General features: G+C 48.8%; 3 protein-coding genes across 4 annotated transcripts in view; all 3 read left to right on the forward strand.

Moving 5' to 3' along the window:
* Positions 1-55: 55 nt before the first annotated feature.
* uck2b (uridine-cytidine kinase 2b) lies at positions 56-5,519 on the forward strand. The gene is made up of 7 exons (XM_030365013.1): positions 56-282; positions 2,325-2,484; positions 3,497-3,593; positions 3,819-3,961; positions 4,143-4,240; positions 4,361-4,409; positions 4,958-5,519. The coding sequence occupies exons 1-7, from the start codon at positions 178-180 to the stop codon at positions 5,092-5,094; spliced, it is 789 nt and encodes a 262-aa protein (XP_030220873.1). The 5' UTR covers positions 56-177; the 3' UTR covers positions 5,095-5,519.
* A 1,077-nt stretch (positions 5,520-6,596) lies between these two features.
* czib (CXXC motif containing zinc binding protein) lies at positions 6,597-11,039 on the forward strand. The gene is made up of 8 exons (XM_030365015.1): positions 6,597-6,695; positions 6,782-6,865; positions 7,153-7,209; positions 7,536-7,617; positions 9,217-9,248; positions 9,451-9,528; positions 10,243-10,308; positions 10,672-11,039. Exons 1-8 carry the CDS (start codon positions 6,654-6,656, stop codon positions 10,747-10,749), a joined length of 519 nt encoding a protein of 172 aa, XP_030220875.1. The 5' UTR covers positions 6,597-6,653; the 3' UTR covers positions 10,750-11,039.
* A 30-nt stretch (positions 11,040-11,069) lies between these two features.
* Positions 11,070-16,178, forward strand: part of scp2a (sterol carrier protein 2a) — a 17,326-nt gene continuing 12,217 nt past the window's right edge. Inside the window, exons 1-10 of one of the 2 annotated variants that reach the window (XM_030365009.1) lie at positions 11,070-11,416; positions 12,117-12,174; positions 12,299-12,370; positions 12,915-13,046; positions 13,174-13,238; positions 13,881-14,007; positions 14,186-14,249; positions 14,476-14,562; positions 14,926-15,076; positions 15,593-15,740. In XM_030365009.1, the coding sequence (XP_030220869.1) occupies positions 11,309-11,416; positions 12,117-12,174; positions 12,299-12,370; positions 12,915-13,046; positions 13,174-13,238; positions 13,881-14,007; positions 14,186-14,249; positions 14,476-14,562; positions 14,926-15,076; positions 15,593-15,740 (1,012 nt within the window). In that variant the 5' untranslated portion in view covers positions 11,070-11,308. The remainder of the gene's footprint in view (positions 11,417-12,116; positions 12,175-12,298; positions 12,371-12,914; positions 13,047-13,173; positions 13,239-13,880; positions 14,008-14,185; positions 14,250-14,475; positions 14,563-14,925; positions 15,077-15,592; positions 15,741-16,178) is intronic. The other variant, XM_030365008.1, reaches the window with a different exon arrangement.

Raw genomic sequence — 16,178 nt, forward strand, 5'->3', positions numbered from 1 at the left:
TTCATTCGATGAACCGTCAATGCGGGTGGGATTTATGTATCTACATAAAACAAAAATGATAGCAAAAAAAATTACACGAATTAAAAAACATGCACGTTAAACATGAATGTAGGTGGAATGGGAGGAGCCTAGGAATAGTGATTCCCGACCCCACGCGACAGCGAGCGCATTGCAAGAATGGCCGGGGACAGTGAAACACAGCTGAGGGACCGAGGCGAGAACAATAATGTCGCTCGCCAACCGTTCCTCATCGGTGTGTCTGGAGGCACTGCCAGCGGCAAGGTTGGGACCATCTCCCTCTCTTTTGTTAATGATTACCAACTGTCATTGTGTGTGTGGAGTTTGAAGGGGTTCGGAGACGGGCGACTAGTGGTGAGCTCATGGACCGCGTGGCTCCAACCCTCCACGTTAACGCAGTGAGGAGGTCTGCTCAACAGCGCGACCCACCGACCAGCCCGCACAACTACCCTACTACTCATCTTTGGTCAAATCCTTTTAAACATTTCGCAAATATTGATATACTCGTTTTGTTTTGGCTTCCTGTGATCATTTGGTAAGGGGTTAGTTTATTTTCGGACCGTCCCACTCGGATCTTTTTATTTTTTTTTAATCACTACTGAGATTCCATCACACCGATCATCCGTGGTGCTGGTATGCCGAGACAAAGAAGTCCGTCCGCCGCTGCCGTTAGCCGGTTAGCTCGCTGTACTGCACTGCACTTTGTTTGTAAGCAACCCCTTTGTCCATGGCGACCCTGAAGAATAGCTGATATTAAAAAAATAAATAATTTTAATATGTACATTGGGGTTCTTGCCCTCTGAAAACGTGCGGTCCACGAGGTCATCCGAGGTGACCAGCCGGACCGGGAACCCGGTGGCTGTCGAGTTGTGATGAATCTCAGCGGGGCTTTTGTTAACACCGCGCACCTGGCCGAACGACACGTTTCAATTCTGTAATTATGACATCTATTTAAGCAACACGTCGGTTATTGTCTCACAATCCATTTCCATTTTCTTTATGAAAATACAAAGATAAAATTCATATTTATGTCTGACTATTAACGGATGGGAAGTGGACTAACAAGTAGGAATCGAGCCCCCCCGCACTTAGTCACCTCCTACCGCTCGCCTCCATCCCATGACGTACACAAACAAAGGCGTCGATAGGTCGGGCGGAGATCTTTTCCAAAAAAGATACGTGCGTGTATTGTGGGTTTACGACTCACGCGTTTGCCTAACACTTTACCGAAAGGCGCGTTATTGCTTAAACTTGACCGGCCACCCAACACGTCTGGTTCGAAAGATTCATCGCCCTTGTTTCCCGTCTGTGTTATTATTCTCTTCCCGGAACTTTGACCCAGATTTCCCCCTAGCCCTTGGCGCACGGCCAATGTTGTCAATGAAAGACCCATCGAAGGGGCCCCCACGGTCCCACCCGTTATGAAACGACCGGCAGTAGCCGGGGGCGGTGTGTTGGTCAGCGGTTCGTTTAACCCGGGCCTCCGATGTAACGGTGTAATTAGTATGAAGAGGCATCGTTTAACATCTAGCTCGGAGTAAATAAAGGTCAGCAGGAAGGGGGTAGTGAGCAGGACGTGGTGATAACATCAGCGTGTCAAGTAGGATGGCCACGCGGCAACATTTGACAAAGAAAACCCTGTTGACTTAAATCCATTGTGAATTGATTGTGGGGCAGTCTCGCTTTAGTATCGGTGTTAAACATCTGTTTGATAAGCTTTTAAAAGACCAAATTATGGTTGAGTACTAGTGATCCCAGGGCCTTGGCTCACCTTATGTGCAACATCTAGTTTAAGACACGGTAGTCTGACTGCCTTCAGCCTGGCGAGAGCCACATGCTGACAGCACCCCTCCACCGTGCCCCAGACAGGCTGTCCAGGTCCAATGAGGCTCCGTTCATCAACACAAAAGCTCCATAGAGGCTCTACTGCAGAGTGTGCTGTCAGCACGGGCTGGGCTGTGGGAGGGAGAGGTCACTGAGGACACATTCTGATCCCCCACCGGGCCAACCACGCAGTCCGGCCACACACCTTTACCTATGGGCTTCAGGTCCTCCTTTATTTAGACATTTTAAATCAAATGTGCATTTATAGAGGGTTGGAGAAGAGGAGGAATGACACGTTGCGCATAGCTTGACCGTCGGCCAAAATAAATATCATGGATTTGTCTTGTGTCCGATCTCTAGTGCATCATGCAATCTCTCCATCTCTGGTAAATGTACATTTAGTTTAAACACGTCCTTCTGAATGCTTCTATTTAAACCCAGGGGCCTTCTCTAACGTCTGTTTCTGCCGTGTGGCTCTGCAGTCGTCGGTGTGTGAGAAGATCATGGAGCTTCTGGGCCAGGACAAGATCGACCATCACCAGCGGCAGGTGGCCATTCTCAGCCAGGACAGCTTCTACCGCGTCCTCACCCCCGAGCAGAAGGTCAAGGCCCTGAAGGGGCAGTTCAACTTCGATCACCCAGGTAGCCCACCTCCAGCCGCTTCTGAGGCCTCCGACTCGCCCAAAGGTTTGGGTTGGGGCGGCTTCTCTCTCTCTCTCTGTGCACCACCGCCTTGTTTGTGATAAGGTGAGCCGAGCCCGTCTGGGGTTCAACAATCCAGGTCTGCAGCAGTAGATGCTCACTGGGCCTATCGCTCCTATCTCAACATCACAGCTTGACCTCATTTAGTGTTTTGAACGCCTCAAAGGGACGCTACCTAGTGGTACAGGCAGGGCGTCTTACCCAGCCAACACGGGCGTAACCCTTACCAGAACTCCAGGAACGGGTTACCTGATGAAATCCATCCCATTCGGAGGGACACCATGGGACACAATGGGACGGGCTTCCCAACAGTCCTACTTTAGAGGGGGATCTGGGCCAGTTGAGAATGAACTCATGAGGCGAATGTGTCTGCTAGAGCCGGGCGGTATTAACACTAAGGGGGATGGCTGGGAGCAGATCAACTGTTTAAATAAGTGAATCTTAAAGGCTGTCTATTGAGCTAGGCCATGCCTTATTTGGAAGTGGTATTGAGTGCCCCTCCTGAATAGTCCTGGACTGCCCACTACGCCGTCCATACACCCCCCTCACCACCCCCCTCACCCTGCACCTTCTGGCCTGAGGCCACCCGCTCCATGTTTGGTGTGGTTCTTTGCCCCGCCCCGTCTCCCTCCTGTTCCCGTTCCCAGCCGCTCTGAGTCAGCAGGCCTTTCGCATTGGCAGCTACTCCCTTCAGGTCGGGAAACCAAACCCAGCAGCTGTCACTTGCGCCAGGGATTCCTCAATGACCCCCATGTGGGCTTGTGGGGCGGCTGGCGTGCGTGTGAACCTGCCGCGTGAGTCAGGCCGCGGAGCCGGCCCACGCGTCCCCCGCAGTCATACGGCAGCTAGCACTGCTAGCCGCCGTCCTTCTGAATGCCTGGTCACGGTCACCACAGGTGTCCCCCTAACCACAGGAGTCCCACTAACCACCGGTCTGTTTCCCGGTCCCCAGACGCCTTTGACAACGAGCTGGTGATGATCACGCTAAAGCAGATCCTGCAGGGGAAGACGGTCCAGATCCCAGTCTACGACTTCGTCCAACATTCCAGGTGGGCACCTAGCACGGCAGCTCTAGGTCTGAGCGCCGGCGCCTTCACCACAGCTGGTTTAGTTATGGCTGCCGACGCCCTGTCTGTCTGGTTCCTGTTCCCAGAACCAGGGTTGAGCTCAAGATTAATTTAACCTTATGTAATGCGGGAGAGTGCTTAAAGCCTTAAAGTGCTTAAAGCCATGAACCCACCTCAAGGTTGGTTTTCCCTCTGGGCGTTTTGCAGGAAGGACGAGTTCATCACGGTGTACCCAGCAGACGTGGTTCTGTTTGAGGGCATTCTGATGTTCTACTCCCAGGAGATCCGCGACCTGTTCCAGATGAAGCTGTTCGTCGACACGGACGCCGACACCAGGCTGTCCCGGAGAGGTGGGCCTTGTATTATGATGCGTTTGTTATTTGGGCTGGGTGGGAAGTCCAAGACGGTCTGAAACAGAGGAAATCTAACGTTGGCGTGGTAGTCTTGGTATTCTGCTAACCTCTGTCCTGTACCATGGCCGTGTCCTGTATTCTGCTAACCTCTGTCCTGTACCATGTCCCTGTCCTGTAGTGTTGAGGGACATCTCTGAACGGGGTCGGGACCTGGAGCAAGTGCTGTCTCAGTACATAACCTTCGTAAAACCGGCCTTCGAAGAATTCTGCTTGCCAGTGAGTTGTGTTGATTTAGTTCTCTTTTAGTCATGCTTCCCGTTCCTCATACCGTGATAGGGAACAGCTTTTACTGGAGAATTCAATGCTTGGGTTTTTTTTTTGTTTTTCTTTCTTAAGACCAAGAAGTATGCAGATGTGATAATCCCACGAGGAGCGGACAACCTTGGTAAGGCCACAGTTGAATTCACATTATAAAAAAGCATTGTACTTATTATTATATACATTATAATACCATAATATACACATTATGATGTAGGGGAACGTTTTAATTGTTCCCATTGATTCCCACTGGTCCCTTCCGGCCCCAGCCTCAGTTGAACTTAAGGACGCAGCCCCTGTTCTTCGGCCGTGTTCGGGGTGGCTTTACTCGTGCGGTCAGCAACGCCTGAATCAGATTAGCCATTGCGGGCCTTCTGCAACGGATAGCGTTATCTCTAGTAAAATATTGTGATAAAGATGACCGATGCTGAACAACCACCCGACAGTATTGTTTTCAACCTTTTTTTTTTATTTGGGATGTCAACAACAAGATGATCAGAATCAAACGGGTGCGGTCCTTTTCACCGACATCGTTAACCGCGTAGCCGGCCTAACGACGAATCGTTTCTGCTTGTATCAAACGTGGGTAACAGTTGGTAAACGCTTCATCGCTCTCGCTCTCTCTCCCTCTCCCTCTCTCTCTCGCTCTCGCTCCGTCTCTCTCTCCCCCCTCAGTGGCCATCAACCTGATCGTCCAGCACATCCAAGACATTCTGAACGGCGGTCTGACCAAACGCCACAACGGCTGCTCCAACGGCCACGCGCCGCCGCGGCAACGACGGACCTCGGAGTCGAGCAGCCGGCCACATTGACGAGCCACTCCTCTCTCCGGGGAGAGGGGTGTGTGTGTGTGTGTGTGCCCGTGAGAGTTTTTGTGTGGGTAGGGGCCACTTCTGTAAATAATACTTATCCACATCAATGTATTTAAGAAGGAGCGAGAGAGAGGAAGACGGAGCGAAAGCAATGCAAACATAATTGCAAGAATTGCCTTTATTATAATGAGGACGACGATGATGACGACTCATTGGTGTTATTGAAGGGTTTGATTCAATTCAGAATATCGGGATCGATGTTTTGTCTCTTTGCCATCTTTTGTTTCTGTTTTGCGAAGAGACCATTTGTTTATAAGTAGGATCCGCCCCTACCGTCCTGCCTTTGGTTTTCAGTGTACCCTGCTGCTCTATGGAATTATTATTCAGATGACAAATAAAACCAGGGTAACACTTTCCTCCCATTATGTCTGTTGAAACTTGAAGCTCCTCCTGGTGGAGGAGAGACGCTATTGCATCTAAACGGTCTCTGGGAGATAGTTCTTGGCCGATGAATTTCACTGCGCTTAAATTATTTCATGTTTTTTTTTTTTTATTGGACAATCTCCGTTTTTGGTGTATTTCTGTCTAGTGGTTTTTGACTTCACGGTCTGTTGTTTTTGATGTAATCTGACGCCAAGTCTTTGCCACAAGGGTGTGATCTTTCTAAAGTGCATAAAAGAGCCAGCATACACGCACACACTGCATGGTAATTAAAAGCTTTCCACATGGAAAATGATCATACCTTTCCGGCTTAAACCGCCGCTATCAGACAATTCCAACATGAGTATTATAAATTGCAGTGGAGTGTGTGGAGTGTGTTTGGTTCTGTAGTTGAATGACATGTGTGGGGTGTGTTCTCTCCATACCGGTATTCCTACATATGAGTGTGTGTGTGTGTGTGTGCGTGCGTGTGTGTTATCCGCACATCCCGCCCAACGTCGACAGGTTCATTGAGAGAAAAAGGGTTACAATTATGTATACATAGGTGCTTTGTAATATTCCCAACATTGTTTTTTTTTTACTGTGATTAAACTCTTAGCTCTGATACAGCTGACGCCACGCTCAGGATCACACTGCCAGTTTAAATGCAGACATGGTTGCACTGGCAAGGTGAGGACACTGTTGAAGCAATACCAATTACACAAAACTTTGGGCCATTGCCCATAAAATACTATAACGGAGCATAGCTGCTTCATTTGCCTCAGGTTTGCATGTACGTGTCCACAACAGATATTCTTCTGTTTTTGTTTTATATGCCGTGTACTGTATTTCTTTATAATACAATTGCGGAGTGAATGAGTATTTATACTTCAAGGATTTGTAGAGAATGACTTTAAAGATGATATGGAGGAGCCTTGATTTACAACAAAGGATGTTCTTGTGTATTGCTTAATGGTCAATAAACTGATGCAAACCTATTTTTTGTGAAATTTCATGATATTTAAACGGTCGAGGTTTTGATCATAGAGCATATTATCTTCTAACCATTTCACTCAATTTATTGTTCCAACCATGGCCACCGCAGGGCGCTATCGACTGCGGTAAAAGCCTATTCACCAATGCACATACGTACGCTTCTCAAGGAAGGTTTCAAAATGGTGGTATGTATGTTGACAGTGCGCTTATGGAATCAGAAACATGGTTTTGAATAAATGAATGGAAATGGAGTCTTGTTTTGATTTTTCAGAAATTTGGATTGCAGTTCAAAGCTACGTTGGAGAATGTCACCAACGTTAGGCCAGTGGGAGAGGACTTCCGATGGTTTCTGAAGGTAGGGCACGATGGTGTGCTGTTTCGCATTTTTTCATTAACTTTCCAGAAATGTATATTATGTATATGATGCTCCCTTTCGGACTTCAACGATGCTTGATTAAACAATGAGTAACACATAACCAAGGCTTTGATGTTGGCCATGACCTGCAAATAGCCACATGCGTACAATGTCTTTACATTACACGTCGTCAGTAGCCTACATACTGAACTCCTTCTACTTACTGAATGGTAATAGTTATGTTTTTTCACCCCCATGCCCTTGATAATGACTTGATATCCATATAGCTCAAATGTGTAAGCTGCGGAGAAATTCCAGATAAATGGCAGTACATAAGCCTTATGGTAAGTCTTATCATATTGGTTTCTGTAATATACATTGGATGATGTAATATTTAGCATAGGTTTACCCTGTAATTAACTGTTCTAGTCTCAGGACACAAAGTCACAAACCAAAAACAATTTCAATATCTATTTACCAGTATTCCAGCAATATGCAATGCCTTCATGTACTGATACAAACATGTAGTGAACAAAAAGCTGCCACAACTGGGGCTAAATGTAATGAAGTAGTAAGCCATTTAAACATGAACATGCCTGATGTAACTGAGAATGACTGAAAATAACGATCATAATAATAATCATAGTAATGGATGCATTTGTTTGTATAGGAAAGTACGCCCCTAAAGGGAGGGAGGGGCAGTGCCAGTATGGTTCAAAAGTGTAAACTCTGCTCCAGGGAGAACTCCATAGGTAGGCCTATTACCACCTCCTCCATAGGTAGGCCTTTTACCACCCCTCTATAGGTAGGCCTTTTACCACCCCTCTATAGGTAGGCCTATTACCACCCCTCTATAGGTAGGCCTATTACCACCTCCTCCATAGGTAGGCCTATTACCACCTCCATAGGTAGGCCTTTTACCACCCCTCTATAGGTAGGCCTATTACCACCCCTCCATAGGTAGGCCTATTACCACCCCTCCATAGGTAGGCCTAGTACCACCCCTCTATAGGTAGGCCTATTACCAACCCTCTATAGGTAGGCCTAGTACCACCCCTCCATAGGTAGGCCTATTACCACCTCCTCCATAGGTAGGCCTATTACCAACCCTCTATAGGTAGGCCTATTACAACCCCTCTATAGGTAGGCCTATTACCACCCCTCTATAGGTAGGCCTATTACCACCGCTCTATAGGTAGGCCTATTACCACCCCTCCATAGGTAGGCCTATTACCACCCCTCCATAGGTAGGCCTATTACCAACCCTCTATAGGTAGGCCTATTACCACCCCTCTATAGGTAGGCCTATTACCACCCCTCTATAGGTAGGCCTATTACCACCCCTCCATAGGTAGGCCTATTACCACCCCTCCATAGGTAGGCCTATTACCACCCCTCCATAGGTAGGCCTATTACCACCCCTCCATAGGTAGGCCTATTACCACCCCTCCATAGGTAGGCCTATTACCACCCCTCCATAGGTAGGCCTATTACCACCCCTCCATAGGTAGGCCTAGTACCACCCCTCTATAGGTAGGCCTATTACCAACCCTCTATAGGTAGGCCTATTACCACCCCTCTATAGGTAAGCCTATTACAACCCCTCTATAGGTAGGCCTATTACAACCCCTCTATAGGTAGGCCTATTACCACCCCTCCATAGGTAGGCCTATTACCACCCCTCCATAGGTAGGCCTATTAGGCCTAAAAAAAAAAAAAGTTTGGTTCCTGTTGGTTGTCAGTTGAGGTCATGGGTAGGTAGGGAATTTTATTTTATTTTTTCCAGCGGCAGCGAATGATAAGTAGGTTGTTTTTCATTTATAAACGAGAGAATGCGCTCATCCTTGGACAGAATGAAGAGGTGCTGTACAAAAACGTAATTATAGTTTGCATCGAAAAAAAAAAAAAACATTTTTTTTTTTTTTTAAAGCTCATAAAATAATTTGGGTCGCACACAAATGGACAGGGTCGGTCGGAAACCGGAACCAAACAAAAAAATTTTTTAGGCCTTACCACCCCTCCATAGGTAGGCCTATTACCACCCCTCTATAGGTAGGCCTATTACCACCCCTCTATAGGTAGGCCTATTACCACCCCTCTATAGGTAGGCCTATTACCACCCCTCTATAGGTAGGCCTATTACCACCCCTCCATAGGTAGGCCTATTGCCACCCCTCTATAGGTAGGCCTATTACCACCCCTCTATAGGTAGGCCTATTACCACCCCTCTATAGGTAGGCCTATTACCATCTCCTGCTGTGGTTGTGTAGCTGTTCTAAATATAGGATGCATTATATAATATCCAATATCGGCCTCATCTTTTATAATCCTATCACCATTCGTGTTCACAGATATTCTCGGGGATACGATCACTCCTTACAATGTGAGTCCAAGTTGTCTCCTTTTGCACGTCCCTCACCTTTTTATTATTTTAACGGCATGAGAGCATTTTAATGAGTTTAAAATGGAATTGGCATTTTGGTGTACCGTCGCAAAACCACATCATGCTTTCCAGTAATGAGTTTGACGTCTCAGAGTGCTGCTTTGTTGCTTCTCTCTCCTCTCCTCTCTTCTCCGATGTGAAGATGGAGGACAGCGAGACCTTTAAGACCATGGTGCAGTTCGAGTGTCGAGGACTGGAACCGGTAGACTTCCAACCACAAGTGAGACCCAACGCTGGAGTTATGTTAAGAAAAAACAGTTCTGTTGTTTTAACCATGGGCCTTCAGAAGTCCTATATATATTATAAACCTGCTTTATCCGTACAAAATCCTAGTTTATAAACCCTCAAATCTGTTAGTGAATTAAGATAAATTAATATACCAAAGTGACGTTATGCTATTGCAATTATCTACATGCAATATTCTTAACACCAAGGTTCGTGGTTCAACCACGAGATCAGCTTCTGGTCCCAGCGTCCTGCAGAGGGCTGTGTAATGATGGTCCCAGCGTCCTGCAGAGGGCTGTGTAATGATGGTCCCAGCGTCCTGCAGAGGGCTGTGTAATGATGGTCCCAGCGTCCTGCAGAGGGCTGTGTAATGATGGTCCCAGCGTCCTGCAGAGGGCTGTGTAATGATGGTCCCAGCGTCCTGCAGAGGGCTGTGTAATGATGGTCCCAGCGTCCTGCAGAGGGCTGTGTAATGATGGTCCCAGCGTCCTGCAGAGGGCTGTGTAATGATGGTCCCAGCGTCCTGCAGAGGGCTGTGTAATGATGGTCCCAGCGTCCTGCAGAGGGCTGTGTAATGATGGTCCCAGCGTCCTGCAGAGGGCTGTGTAATGATGGTCCCAGCGTCCTGCAGAGGGCTGTGTAATGATGGTCCCAGCGTCCTGCAGAGGGCTGTGTAATGATGTTCTGCTGGACTTCAATCCCTTCCTAGGCTGGTTTTGCTGCAGAAGGAGCAGAGTCTGGGACCAAGTTTCCTGAGATTAATCTACAGGAGAAGGTAAATGCAGTTTTGTTGAAACTATTCTTTTTGCAGATAAAGAGACACTGTATTGATTTTAAGGGCGATTCATTCTAATTGATAGGTAGGAATACTTTAGTAAAAATGGCTTACATATCTTCATATGGATGATTAGCTGTAGTTGAGTATGCATTGCAAACAGATGTTCAATCAATGTGTAGGAATACTTAATGTATGTAGTTTACATATATTCAATCAATGTGTAGGACTACTTTAATGTACATAGTTTACAGACCTCCAGATTGATGTGCAGGCCTATTTAAACTCGCTGCAGTTGAGTGTGGCAGCTCCCCGTTGTTGGTTTAGTCGTGACGTCTCTTTGTTGGTTATCAAACCGTTTAGGATTGGACGGACTACGATGAGGAAGCGGCTGAGTCGGTGGGCGTTTACGAGGTTACCCATCAGTTCACCAAGCGTTGAAAAACAAAACAAAACAACCAGATCAAGTGACAAGTGGAGCGCAAGGGGGGGGCTGATCAGCGAAGCGAGATATTCACACGCTGCTTTCTGTCAACCGGGACTCGTTCTGAGACGGGATCTTGAAGTTTGCGGCACAATTGGATTGGATTTCGTGGATTCAACAGAATGGACTGGGCTTTCACTGGTTCAATCAGATTTGACCGTGAAAAAGAACAACTAAGCAGCATGAATGGGAATCCCAGTTTGAATAAATACAAACAAATAAAAAACAAAACTTTTTTGACTTTTAATATGTATTTATATTTGTATTGTATAAAGTTAATAACTGAATCCATGACTACTTCTGAAAAATGTTCAGCAATCCAGGATGAATTGTGAAGTGAAACGAAACAAAAATTCAGGATGGATATCTAGCTAGTATTCACTCACATTGCATGTCTCCCTGCGCACTAATACTGCGCAGTTCGCCGTTTGTTTACATGGAAGGGCAGTGCATTGTGGGATATCTGTGAGCAAAGGTAGCTGCCTGGATGGCTGCAATCCGCTGTCACCACTACCGATGTTGCGCCTCTCCTCTTCACTACCTACATACCACATTATCCGAAGATCAATCATGGCTCAGCAAAAGAAGAACAGAGTTTTTGTCATTGGCGTAGGAATGACAAAGGTATGGGTAATGTGTTGATCTGTGTAGTTACTAAAGTGTAGCTCAAAATATCGGGTAAAAGTTGTCTGTTTTACTTGTACAATCCTACACTGGCACTTTTTTCTTGCAATTGTTTTTCAATTTACATTACTGTTTTTTACCTTTTTATGTCGGTATTGCAGACGAGTTATATATGTATACCACAAAAGTGGACTTGTGAGTGATATGGACTCGCAAGGTTTCTAAGTCCAAGGCTGATTGTAAACGCGTATCGGAACTGTGTGAAGGGTCGCCATCACCCTATTTACTTATTACTAAGTAGTTATAGTTACAGTTACAGCTTCTAAACGACAACACGTCCTTCTACTGAAGACACACTTTTATTTTAGGTTCACCCGTGGTTGCTTTGGAAAATAAATACGAGGTGTCCTCACCTCTTAAATGAAAGTTAATAACTAACTAAGCATGTCAAAACCCAGGATTTGGACGAATCTTTGAATTAGTATAAAATAGATACAAATCTTCCTTCCATTACAATTTTCTTATTTGAAAAGCATGAATTTTTAATTTTTTCCAGTTGTTTTATTGTGTTATGTAGGCGTAGTAAGATTAGCTTATTACCATTGACACAATGACCGCAGGACAAAACATTCTGATACTGCAACATGATGGGAATAAGGAGTGAAACACTCAAAGGAATAATTATATGTGTACCTTGTAGTTCGAGAAGCCGGGATCCAGAGAGGACTTTGACTACCCTGATATGGCCAAGGAAGCAGGTGCCCTTTGCCACACTCAATTCAGGCACAATACATTTATGAATGAATATGCCTTTTTATACAGTACATACAAGTACATATGACAGTAGTATGCAACCTAAAGTATTTGTGTCGTTCTAACCAGGACAAAAGGCCCTGGCAGATGCTGGGGTTCCGTATTCTGCCATTGAGCAGGCGTGTGTAGGCTATGTCTACGGTAAGCCTACAAGTAACTGGAATGTGGTGTGATATCATTACTCATGTATCTAAACTCTGTCTACTCACCACTCATTTCCAGGGTCCAAAGTTAACTTTTTTGTTATTTTAGCTGCCATAATAGAAAGACTACGGGCCAAGAAATTGCATTAATATGAATTATTTAGACCTGGAAAATGGTCAAATTGTTCGCCCATTTGCTGTTTGCAGGTGTTAACTTAAGACACTGCTTATTAATATTCCATCACTATTAATCACATAACTTCAAAACTCAATGGGACCTTTTCTTATTCTGTATAACTGTATTTACATTTCATTTTTCACATAAATTACTTTCATAAATCACAAATAATTGATCCAACGTGTGTTGGAAATAATCGTTAAATCTAGAAACAAATAAGTGCCCCCTCCTCCTATCTTCCCCCTTGTCTTCGTTCTTGAGCCTCTGACTCTGCGCCCCGTCTGCGCCCCGTCCTGCGCCCCGTCTGCGCCCGTGTCAACCCCCAGGTAGCTCTTTGGTTCAGCTCAGTGCCCCCTCTCTCCAGGGGACTCCACCTGCGGTCAGAGGGCCATCTACCACGGCCTGGGCCTGTCGGGCATCCCCATCATGAACGTGAACAACAACTGCTCCACGGGCTCCACGGCCCTCTTCATGGCCCGCCAGCTGGTGCAGGGAGGTGAGTGACGCCGACGCCGGCGTCCGGCTCTGTACTCGGAGCCGGACGCGTGGTTCTAGTGGTTTGGTGGTTCGTTGTTTACCGCTGCTTGTCTCCAAACATGAATCCAACTCCCCTGCTCTCTCAGGACTGGTGGAATGTGCGCTGGCTCTCGGGTTTGAGAAGATGGAGAGGGGCTCTCTGACGTCCAAGGTATCTAACCAACATCTGCTCCTTCCAAACATGAGTCCCCCTGGTTCTAGAAGTACCTTTATGACTGATACGGTGGGAGGATCTTCGCTTTGGGACCCTTTGAGGGGTTCCGATTAGAGTACTCATACACTCATTAATAATCAGCATAGTATAGTATTTTATCCGAAAGCACTTACAATGCATACACTGAGTGCATCAATGCTCATCCTGCCGGCCTTCTTAATCTACCCTCAATCTCTTGACCTGTGGCTGTGGCCATATCCACACCCGCCTGCTAAATAAAAAACCACATTTAAAACCAACATACATTTTCCATCTACACTAAAATGGTGTTCTCCGTGTTTCAGTTCATGGCTTCTCTCATGTCCATGTCTAGAGCCGACCGCCTCTGGCCGGTTCAAACCACACGTTACACATCGGCCTTTCCCCGGCTCCACTAAAACGCCAGACTGGCCGTGTCAACCTCCTCTACTTGTTTGTAAATCGGTTTCTGGTGAACGAACATAAAGCGCACGTTGCGTCCTTGAGCCAGGGTCCACGGTGCAGCTCCCCTCATGCCCCCCCCTCTGCCCCCCCCCTCTGCCGCCCCCCTCTGCCCCCCCCCTCTGCCCCCCCCCTCTGCCGCCCCCCTCTGCCGCCCAGTACATGGACCGGACCAACCCCATGGACCGCCACATGGAGGTGATGATCAACCGCTACGGCATGGTGCCCGCGCCCGCCGCCGCCCAGATGTTTGGCAACGCCGGGCGGGAGCACATGGAGAAACACGGTGAGCTCCATCACCGCCGGTAACCGTCATGAAGGACGAGCTTCCTCACGGGAGGTACTACCTCTGGCGGTGATTTGGGGGACTTTAGCGGAAGCGCTTTTGTGGTCAGTTCTGTGTTTGTTATTCAATCGCAGTTGTGAGTTAATGTGGGATGACATCCTTTTATTTTTACTTGAAGGTACGAAACCAGAGCACTTTGCCAAAATTGCATGGAAGAACCACAAGCATTCAACCAACAACCCGTAAGAGTCAGCTCTCCTCCCCATATACAGTACTGCAGTCACCTCTGTGGTCAGCATAGGAGCATTAGTATCTATTTGAACGTGTGTGTGTGTGTGTGTGTGTGTGTGTGTGTGTGTGTGTGTGTGTGTGTGTGTGTGTGTGTGTGTGTGTGTGTGTGTGTGTGTGTGTGTGTGTGTGTGTGTGTGTGTGTGCGTGCGTGCGTGTGCGTGTGCGCACTGTGTGTAGCTACTCCCAGTTCCAGGACGAGTACAGTCTGGATCAGGTCATCAACTCCAGGAAGGTGTTTGAGTTCCTCACGCTGCTGCAGTGCTGGTGAGCCACGCACCTACCGACACCATAACCTGACTAACCCGCGGCCCTGACTAACCCGCGGCCCTGACTAACCCCCGGTCCTGACTAACCCGCGGCCCTGACTAACCCGCGGCCCTGACTAACCCGCGGCCCTGACTAACCCGCGGCCCTGACTAACCCGCGGCCCTGACTAACCCGCGGCCCTGACTAACCCCCGGTCCTGACTAACCCGCGGCCCTGACTAACCCCCGGTCCTGACTAACCCGCGGCCCTGACTAACCCGCGGCCCTGACTAACCCGCGGCCCTGACTAACCCGCGGTCCTGACTAACCCGCGGTCCTGACTAACCCGCGGCCCTGACTAACCCTCTACCCGTCGGCCCAGCCCCACGTCGGACGGCGCGGGGGCGGCGGTGCTGGCGAGCGAGGCCTTCGTCCGGCGCCACGGGCTGGAGCGGCAGGCGGTGGAGATCGTGGCCCAGGAGATGGTGACGGACCTGGCCAGCACCTTCACAGAGGACAGCTGCATCAAGATGGTGAGCCCCCCGCCGATAGACCCCCGGGGTGAGGAGGGGCCCCTCTCCCACCAATAAACCCCCGGGGTGAGGAGGGGCCCCTCTCCCACCAATAGACCCCCGGGGTGAGGAGGGGCCCCTCTCCCACTAATAGACCCCCGGGGTGAGGAGGGGCCCCTCTCCCACCAATAAACCCCCGGGGTGAGGAGGGGCCCCTCTCCCACTAATAGACCCCCGGGGTGAGGAGGGGCCCCTCTCCCACCAATAAACCCCCGGGGTGAGGAGGGGCCCCTCTCCCACCAATAAACCCCCGGGGTGAGGAGGGGCCCCTCTCCCACCAATAAACCCCTGGGGTGAGGAGGGGCCCCTCTCCCACCAATAAACCCCCGGGGTGAGGAGGGGCCCCTCTCCCACTAATAGACCCCCGGGCCGAGGAGGGTCCCCTCTCCCACTAATAGACCCCCGGGGCGAGGTGGGGCCCCTCTCCCACCAATAAACCCCCCCTCCCACTAACGTGGGGCCCGCTGCCGTCCTCAGGTGGGCTACGACATGACCCAGCTGGCCGCGCGGAGGGTGTTCGCGGCGGCGGGGCTGCAGCCCGGCGACGTGGATGTGGTGGAGCTCCACGACTGCTTCTCGGCCAACGAGCTGATCACCTACGAGGCCCTGGGGCTCTGCGCAGAGGGTCAGTCTCCCAGCATGCATCTGTGATCTGAGGCGGGGGGGTCAGGGGGCCGACAGGCGTCGCCCCCAGGACCTCTCTGTTGGGGGTCTCTCTCCGGAGGGAGCAGGCCGTCCTGGGGGGCTCTGGCTCCAGCGGGCGGTCACCTGGTGTTTACCTGCACCGCTACAGGGCTCTTAGGCTGATCCTTACACACCAACATGTGACCACAGCAGCCAGCGGCCTGTTTGGCTGCTGAGGATCAACAACGCTAACATAACAACCAACAGGCAGTTTGGGCTGAGGGCTAAACGACGGCTCCACGCTGACGCAACGCAACGTCCACGCAGCCGCTTGTTATGTATAGACTGTATTGTTGAACTATTTGCCTATTGACATAGTAAATAAGTCAATAAAGCTTTGTTTGTGTACCACTTATATCAATATTGTTTGTTGATATTT

This window comes from Gadus morhua, chromosome 8 (genome assembly GCF_902167405.1).
Source record: "Gadus morhua chromosome 8, gadMor3.0, whole genome shotgun sequence".
In the NCBI taxonomy this organism is placed as follows: Eukaryota; Metazoa; Chordata; class Actinopteri; order Gadiformes; family Gadidae; genus Gadus; species Gadus morhua.

Excerpts from the sequence above, each read along its gene's own strand:
- czib (XM_030365015.1), top strand. The coding sequence starts at position 6,654 with ATGCACATACGTACGCTTCTCAAGGAAGGTTTCAAAATGGTG. Across the intron at positions 6,696-6,781 it reads AGGAAGGTTTCAAAATGGTG|AAATTTGGATTGCAGTTCAA; the intron begins GTATGTATGTTG and ends TTGATTTTTCAG. Across the intron at positions 7,210-7,535 it reads GGCAGTACATAAGCCTTATG|GAAAGTACGCCCCTAAAGGG; the intron begins GTAAGTCTTATC and ends TTGTTTGTATAG.
- uck2b (XM_030365013.1), top strand. The coding sequence starts at position 178 with ATGGCCGGGGACAGTGAAACACAGCTGAGGGACCGAGGCGAGAACAAT. Across the intron at positions 3,594-3,818 it reads GACTTCGTCCAACATTCCAG|GAAGGACGAGTTCATCACGG; the intron begins GTGGGCACCTAG and ends GGCGTTTTGCAG. Across the intron at positions 3,962-4,142 it reads CACCAGGCTGTCCCGGAGAG|TGTTGAGGGACATCTCTGAA; the intron begins GTGGGCCTTGTA and ends CCTGTCCTGTAG.